Here is a 9,119-nt window from a genome sequence, read left to right on the forward strand (position 1 = left end):
GTGCTTTTAGTTTTGCAAACTCAGTGAGTGGTTTTGCTATAAGTCTGAATAGTTTTAGAGATTGTGCTACAGGAATCACAGTTAGGGTTTAAGCATTCAGAAAAAACTGTAAGTAGAAATTTCAGGTATCTGTACTTTACTCGAGTATTTTTTTCCTGACAATGTTTTACTTTTACTCCCTACGTTATCGGAGAAATATCTGTACTTTCCACTCCTTACATTTACAAAGCAGACATACTTTTGATTTTAAGGGGAGTTATTTCATCACACCTTCAAACGTCAACCTGATTTGAGCCTCAACAGCAACACGTGAAAGGCAGTCCTGTTCGTGTATTAATCACCAGAGGATGTCGCAAAATGAGATGAAAGAGGCAAAACCGTGTGAAATAGTCTGGGATTAAAGTGGGCCACTGTTTTTATTTCTTTTTCTGCACAGCACCAGAATGACTGCAGTTGCAGTACTTCAGCATCTGCCTGGCCAGGAGTGAACATAAAAGGATCAGTATTTTTTAAGTGACTTCTATCAGTTCAACAACCATCAGCAAACACAACTGTTTGTTTGCAGTTTGTCTCAGTGTTGTTTAGAGGCTGCATGATAAACAGGTTAGTTTGCTGCACTGTGGTGGAGTTAAACAGTGTGCTGGACTGTTGCTCAGCGGCTGCTGTGCTCACGGTCAGAGTTACGTTACATCAAGTGTAGCAGAGATTAATATGATCATCACCACAGGTTCTCATCCCGACACGTAACATACCGACACTGTGACAAACCGTCAGTATGTTACATGTTGGGAATGACAATGCTCTGGATCTTTAGCTGATGATGCTGAGATTCGTTCACCTTCATACCAGCTGTATAGTGTCTAATATAAGACAGTATAAAGAGTATACTGTCAGTGTAGAGGACAGAAATCAGCCAGACAATTCATAAAACATCAGCTGGCATCTTGTTGAATTCAATTCTTTACATCCACAAAGAGCCGTGAGCAGCAGCACCCTGGATCAGCTGATCACTGAAGCTCTCGATAGAGACGACTGAGTTGTGATTCACAATCAGTCACAACATCTGACTTTAATGTTCCCCCACTTGCTAAACCCTGACTGTGCTCATTTCCCTGTTTAGAGGCAAAGTCACCCTCTACAGTGCACGCAGCAGAAAACAGATCTGAATGAGTCCTTCTTTAGATTCTGCTCATGCTCCATCTGACTGATTCAAGCTGAGGACAAGTAGAATTAACACTTAAACTGAAATAAAGCTTTTATTCCATCTACTAATATTATTTTAATATTACATTAATATAGCACAAGGTTCATTAAACATTCAAGGAGTTACTTTGAGTACTTTTCAGAGCCTGTACTTTCTCACTTTGGTTAACACGAGTATCCGTACGGACACTTTAGTCCAGAACGTCTGTACGTCTCACAGCAGTGCAGCTGTCTGTTTAACACAGGACTGGAAACACTGGGCTGACTAACAAACTTCAACTAGCAGGAGCTGATTTGACGGTTTTAAAGCCACGATGCTGTGTTTCATGCATTGTTGCAGTTGGCTTTGTTTCCCCCCTGCATTCATTCACCAAACACAGGACTCAAACAGGCTCACATAGCTTTATTGGACTTGTGGAGAGGAAGCGTCTGTCAGGAAGCTTTACAGGAAACTGCGTCATTTCATCAATGCACCAAAAACCAGAACATGGCCTCACTGGAGAACTGCACTTACATGTGTTAAATGTTAAGCCAGTTCATTTTAACAGGCTGTGACCTGCAAAGGTATTTTGCTGCATAAAGTTTCTTAAAGATCTCTTTAGAAATAGCTCCAAAGCCTCACACTTCCACTTCAGTATAACAAACACAAGAAATAAAGAGAAGGCAGAAAATATACAGAAAAACCCAAAAACCCTGAAGAGCAGATGTGTTGGTGTGTAAAAAGAACTTGGCTAAGGAGAGGAAGACCAAAATGATGAAGGTACAATTACTGAACAAACTTTCAAACAGAGACGATCAAGTGGAGAATACTTGCTCATGTCTTTGGCAGTAAGTTTGGTGAATACGCTCTCAAAAAGACAAATACTGAGCTTCATTTGAAGATCATCAGGCCGTCTAAGGATTTATAGGATTGCAGCTTACAGAGGGGGCAGCACATGCTGGACCACCCTGTAGGTGCTGGGTCCTTTTAATGGACTGACTACAGTGATCAGGGTCACATGGTTACCACGTGACTTGCAGCACATCACACCGTTTCACCTTCCTCTCCAGGCACAGTCAGTTTAATTCAAAACCAAAGCAGCTGTTAACCTTCACACTGATTTTACAGTCATTCAACATCCTGCTCTAAATATTACAAAGCACATTACTCCAGTTCACAGACACGCGCACAGCATTTGTTATCTGTGCCTCCATCAGGTCGACGCGGCTTGTACGCTGTGTGGTACGGTGTTGTTTGCTCCACAGTCGATGTACTCGTACGTCTCCAGGGACAGCTGCTCATAGCGGGCCAGGCAGAAGACTGTCAGAGATATCCTGCACAGAGATCACCGTGAAAATCAACAAGCTGGAAACTGCAGACCTTCACAGCTGTGCGTCAGCCCGAGTTTGAAGACACTTCTCCTTCACCGACTCCCTGCTGGGAGCGGAGAAGAAGGATGGCCTACACATTTCGTTGTCACGTACAAGTACCAGCAAACATTCATGAAGACCAAAGCAGACTCACGGGACATGTTCATACCTCAGCTGTGATCGGATCGAACAGCTTCTGTGAATCTCTTCATGCTTAAAATGTTCAGATTTCAAATAATGTAGAACCAATTAAAACAGCCAAGAGCAAAGACCTACTACACCACACTGATAATATAAGCTTGTTAACATCTAACTTTAAAACTTCTTTATTGTATTTTCTGCACAAACTGAAGAAGACTACGAGCCTGCTGAAACAAAAGCAGGAGGATGTCATACTTACTGTAGGTTCACATACAGAATATGGACAGGCAGCGACTCTTTCTTACAGTAGTTACTGCAGAGGGAAGACAGCAGAGACAGGAGAATGAAATGTTTTAGACACAGAACAGAAACAAACTGTGCACCAGCTGCTAAATGAGAGCGTGACACAGCAGAGCTGGATCATTTCACAGTGCAAACCAACCTTTGAACAACATTCACCACTTTCTACATCACCTGTGCAGAATGTAACCTTCAAACAGCGGACTGACAAATACAGATTTAAGTCTACAGAGAAAGACAGACTTGGATGCTTCGTGTCACACATCTGCTGTTAGACAGCAAATGCATTAGAATAGATATGATTCAGTGACCTCTGACCCCCCAGTAACCGCTCTGACCATAAATTCATCCCACTTAGGCTCACCTCAAACCAGGGTCTGTCAGCTGGATGGGTATCATGAAGGAGTACTGCGAAGAAAGAGAGATGCAGAGTCATTCCTCACTTACTGTGATACTTGTTGAACAAAGTCTCAACAACAGTAATCTTCCTTAAATAAAAAGCACAAAAATAACAGAAATCAGATCCATCAGTGAGGAAACATCGCTCTGGACAAGTGAAATGTTTCAATGTTCATTTTTGTTTCGTGAACAAACCAAATAAAGCCCTCATCAGTGACTGGGATATGTGAAAATCTGTTCTGGTTAGATGGAGCTCTCTCTGAATGTTACAAACACGTCACATGAATACAGCTCAGGTCAAACAGAGCCAGCTCGCTGCTGCAGTTACAGACAAAGACATCAGCAGTGCTCCAACAGCCTGCATCCAATCGGTTATCTGTCATTCAGCAGGATTCATTAAAGCCAAACATCCTTCAAATAATACACGTAGACTTTTCAGCCTCGTACATCTGTCTCACCACAGTAACCATAACAACTAAGCTCTCACTGGATGCAGAAAAAGCCTCTGACCACCTAACCTGGACATTTGTCCTGAAAACACTGGAGAAACATGGCCGTCATTTATCCGATGGATCAAAACACTACGATAAACCAAAAGCAGCAGTTGTAACAAACACCTCAATCTCAACAAATTCACAGAGGTGCTACACGAGGAAGAAAACACTATGTTTGCACCTAAAACTCAAACACCCATATGGACTTACCCCGACTTCACTGCAAATGGAAAACACGTCGCACACCTCTGTCACATGTTTGATCACGATCATTTCAACAGCTCATTGACAGGAAACAGTTTCTCCAACTCAAACACTCCACCAAAGCAAAGTATCAACAACACTCAGCTGGCACAACATCGCTGCAAGACAGCGTCACTGAAACTGCAAAGTCACCAAAAACACTGAATACACAAAAACCCTCTAATGACAATGCACCGCACACTCCAATCAACAAACAGCAAAACGACTTCAACATCCACACAGACAGTCCAATCTGCACTAACAGCACCAACAATTTAAAATACTACAGTCCGCACACAGCACAGGACGCACACCACGGGACCGACTGACTCAGACATCTGCACACATCACTGATGAGCACGTTAACACATCCTGGTCTGACCACCAATACACAACTTCTGGAAATGGTAAATGGCCTGTATTTATAAAGCGCTTTACACATCCAGTCATTCACCCATTCACACACTGGTGATGGCACACCACCAGTTGTAGCCACAGCCACTGTGGCACTGACAGAGGCGAGGCTGCCGGACCACCGGGCCCTCTGACCACCACCAGTAGGCAACGGGTGAAGTGTCTCGCCCAAGGACACAACGACCGAGACTGTCCGAGCCGGGGCTCGAACCGGCAACCTTCCGATTACAAGATGAACTCCCAACTCTTGAGCCACGATCGCCCCATGGAAAGAAAAAAAAAAAAAAAAAAAAAAACTACCAAAACATCCCAAACCCTCGACCACAACATCCCGCTATGCCCCTCCGTCTGTTTACATGGTGATCTGGAAGAACTAAACATAAACTCCAAACAGATGAAAACAGTCCTGGCTGTGGCCCCGACTATCACCAGGAAAACAAACTGGAAAAAGCTTAGACCTCCTCACACAGCAGTATCAATGGAACAACAATCAGCAATACATAAAACCAATTTGAACACTTCATTCAAATCTAAAAGCTGCTGAGCTAATGCCACGGCAGAAATCATCAGCAGGAGAAGGAAACGCGACAAACTCGCTCTTATTTATCTGCTTTTCTCTTCTTATCCTGCCTCGCTGCACTTCTACATAGAAGGACAGGTGTGTGCTCCTTCCTCTCAGCTGTGGTGACTGCGTCACATCTCACCGTTTTCATGGACAGAGGTCTGACAGACACGACGTTCTTGATGGACACCGTTCCCAGCACCGTGCCAAAGTTGAGTGCCTGTACTGTCAGGTTGTAGGCCTGCACCGCTGCAAAGTTGTTATTAGTGATGTTCAACACGTTCTGCAAAAGAAAGCAAAGAGCCATCATCCCGTCCGTCCCTGCACAGCCTGACTGCTCCGTTCATCACAGCCGTCCCTCTCTGCTCACCGTGATGTTAATCTGCACGCCGTCGTGAGTGAAGTAAACAGAGGATGAACTGACAGCTACTGGAGACAGAATCACGGAGCGCGGAAACAGGAAGAACAACACCAGGACGCTGACCAGGAGGCACAGCCCGACAGACGAGGCCACATACAGCTTCCTGAGTGAGGACAAAACATGAGAAACACAAATGCATAACACAACAAGCATCAGCAGCTCTCTTACGTGTGTCTGGGCCTCAGCCTCTGGTCAGTACAGGCAATGACAGCAACCAGCTTGCTTTCCTGACCTGCAACACAGTTGGAACAAGGTTCTTAGATTAGAGAAGAAAGTGGGGCAGACGTAACGTTGCTGGGTTATCAAAGCAAACCGTGACCGCTCATGTCTGTGTCAGCCCTGTGGCACACCGCTGACCCCACTGGGGGGCTTCTCACCCTGTGACAGTTTTTCACACTCAACATGTGGTTTCAGTGTCAGGGTTACAGTTGGGTTGAGCTTAGGTTTAGGGTCAGGGTCAGGCATTCATTGTTGATGGCCACGAGGATATCAAACCAGACATGCGTGTGTGTGTGTGTGTGTGTGTGTGTGTGTGTGTGTGTGTGTGTGTGTGTGTGTGTGTGTGTGTGTGTGTGTGTGTTCACTACCTCTGGGTATACGCCCGGTGCCCTGACAGGTGGGACAGTGAACAGTGTCTGCTGAGCTGCATCTCCTGCTCCAGCTGGTCCTCTTAGTGCTGTCCTTCTCACTGATAGGCTGGTTGGAATCTTCCTGTCCCGCCCCGCTGGGCTGGACACAGTCCTCGGTGACACCCTCACACTGGCTTGGAGCAGCTCCCATACCTAAAGAAACAAAAGATTACAAAACAAGCAAAAAAAAAAAAAAAAAACTACCACACACACACAGTACTGTGCAAAAGTTTTAGGCAGGTGTGTAAACATGCTGTAAACAAAGAATGCTTTCAGAAACATAAATGACTGTTTATTGGCCCCAAACGTACACTACAGCAGGACAACGAGCCCAAACACAAAGAACGAGCACTGAAGTGACGGTCCGGCCCCCACAGAGCCCTGACCTCAACATCGAGTGTGTCTGGGATTACATGAAGAGACAGACGGATGTGAGGACGCCTACATCCACAGGAGATCTGTGCACTGATGGGATTTAGATTTCTCTTTTGTTCATGTAGTGCACAGGTGTCCAACTCCAGGCCTCGAGGGCCGGTGTCCTGCAGGTTTTAGATGTCCTTGATCCATCACAGCTGATTTAAATGGATAAATGACCTCCTCAGCATGTCCTGAAGTTCTCCAGAGGCCTGGGAATGAACTCATCATGTGATTCAGGTGTGTTGACCCAGGGTGAGATCTAACACCTGCAGGACACCGGCCATGAGGCCTGGAGTTAGACACCCCTGATGTAGTGGGTGCGTTGGGTGCAGCTGGCAGATTTTCCAGAACAAACCAGGAGCGATGGGAAAAACAGCCGTCATCTGTGACAGTCCTGTAGTAGCTGGACTGTGCATGTGAAATTCCACAGTTTCAAATCATTTTCTGAATCATAAGGAAAAACTACTCATGCTGTGGAAGATGGGACCAGTGATCTGGATGTGCCAGGCCCGGAGGCTCGAGGCCTGGAAAAAGATGTGAGAGTGGATCACGTGAATCGGAGTGGGTCACGTGAATCGGAGTGGGTCACGTGGATGTGTGACTGCGCCCGTCAGTAGTAGTTTTTCGCTCAAAGCTCAGTGAATCAAGTATCACAGCGCTGTGTGCTCAGTGACACAGACGTGTTTAAACGCGTCCATTAAAACGTTGCTGTGACAGGTTTGAACGCGTGTCTCTGATGTCTGTAAGCGCTGCGTGAAAACGTCCATTCTTAATATTTGAACACCCGGGACGAGTGTGAACGAGACGCCTCCAGCTCCGGGGCCGCTGCTACGTTACACAAGCGGAGCACACAAACAGCAGCCGCGTTCCCAGCTTCTACCCCTCCTGCCCGCGACAGCACCGGGCTCGGGACGTACCTGGCCGCCGTGGGTCTCTGTTATGAAGCAGCCCGTGTCTGTATGCGCATTCCTGCTGCACCTGAGCCTCGGTTGGCTAATGGTCGATCACGCCGCTGACGTAAACACTTCCTGTAGCAGCTGGCTGCACTCGTTACGTGGCCTGTTATCGTCCTCTTACGGTTCTTTTTTATCCCAGAAGCTGGGACCCCGTGTGACCGCAGTCCGGAGCGGAATGTCACCGACAGGTCACTCCCCGTGTTTTCATTCGGAGCCGAGTCTGTGAGAGGAAGTGCTCTTCGTCAGTCTGACGTCAGTCACTACTGTTCACCTTTGTCTTCGTCACTGGACGCTGTTGGTCAAACTTACTGTGATCACTGGGCCATAATAAATGTGTCAGTGCGATTCTGGCTTTGGCTCATTTCAGCTGGTTTCCTGGTATAAATCTGGCGTTAAGCACAGGAAATGCACTTTCTATGGGGTTGCTCCCTTATTCAGACTGGGTCGCCACAGGTTTGCTTTTCCTCTGTCTCCTCTCAGCTGTGAATCTTTGATTTGTTACGTAATGTGTAAATCGTTCACCCACGCAAACAGACCCTGTTAGAAATCTTTGACTGTCAGCAAACAGCACATGGTCTGATTCAGTTGAGTTCTTCAGCAGTAAAGTTTTTCAATGTGATGAAAACATGTTCTGTGGCTTCGTTTTCTTCACACACACGTTTACTGGCCCACGCTTGCCCACAGTGGGTTAGGGTGGAACCCACACTTAGGGGCAGCTGTGTCTCAGGTGGTGGGCTTGGTCAGTGGTCTGATCTGTGACTCCTCCAGGCTCCTGAACCCGTAGCTGCCTCCAGCGTCTCCATCACAGTGCGTGTTGTGGTGTGAAAGAAGCTGCTTAAGCGTAGATAAAAGTGCAGTCCACTTACCATTTACCACTCAGGCCGGAGTGGGTGTGCCCACGCGGAGTCCGTTTTAGTGTCTAATGAACAATTAGTTTATTTGAAATGACTTGTTGTGTTTATCAGTGAAACGTGGCAGCGTGAGAACAAAATCTCCCGGTTTTCAGAACATTGTGGGCATCATGTGGCTGCATAAAAACGATTTATGTCTAAAGAAGAGGATTATTGCTAAAATTGGGAAAGCTCAGCCCTGTTGTGGTATTCGAATAAAGCCTCAGCTTTGTGCATCTTTGACTGTCGGGTAGGATCATCACAGTCAGACTTTAACTCAATGATTCATGAACAGCTTTGTTTAACACGTATGTGGCACTACTCACACTGCAGGACATGCTCTTCTCCAGCATCTAGCCTTACCTGATGACAATGCTGAGTACATGCTTTCAGTGAGCACTGCTGTGGTTGCTCCTGCTGCTTCTGGCTCCCCTGGTTAAATAAGCGATGTTCCTACTGAAAGGCGGCTGTAAGGGTTTGGCTGTCCATAGAGAATTTTCCCACTTTTATGAGGCCGTGAAAGTCAAGATCTTATTTCAACAGAATTAAAAAATCATAATCAGAATAATCCCAGAGTAGTATTTGATGCTACCAGCAGCACTGTTCCTCCTCCACCTCTGATGGACGTGAGATCCAAACTCTCCTCAGTTACTCTTTTTCTCTCCTCCTCAGCCTAAACCCGCCTCTGTCAGAGGTCACT

At 46.2% G+C, this 9,119-nt stretch overlaps 1 protein-coding gene and 1 long non-coding RNA gene across 2 annotated transcripts in view; one reads left to right on the forward strand and one right to left on the reverse strand.

Moving 5' to 3' along the window:
* LOC146670765 (uncharacterized) overlaps nt 1–9,119 on the forward strand; it is a 428,660-nt gene that overhangs the window by 286,044 nt on the left and 133,497 nt on the right. The window lies entirely within an intron of this gene.
* Nucleotides 1,464–7,782, reverse strand: LOC146670778 (transmembrane protein 106B-like). The gene is made up of 8 exons (XM_085402849.1): nt 7,491–7,782; nt 6,115–6,309; nt 5,696–5,759; nt 5,477–5,630; nt 5,249–5,389; nt 3,359–3,402; nt 2,954–3,007; nt 1,464–2,517 (listed from the first exon to the last, which is right to left on the reverse strand). Exons 2-8 carry the CDS (start codon nt 6,305–6,307, stop codon nt 2,397–2,399), a joined length of 771 nt encoding a protein of 256 aa, XP_085258975.1. The 5' UTR covers nt 6,308–6,309; nt 7,491–7,782; the 3' UTR covers nt 1,464–2,396.

Source organism: Rhamphochromis longiceps, linkage group LG4, assembly GCF_057381845.1.
Source record: "Rhamphochromis longiceps isolate RC_006_pf linkage group LG4, R_longiceps_female_GT1.1, whole genome shotgun sequence".
NCBI classification, from domain to species: domain Eukaryota; kingdom Metazoa; phylum Chordata; class Actinopteri; order Cichliformes; family Cichlidae; genus Rhamphochromis; species Rhamphochromis longiceps.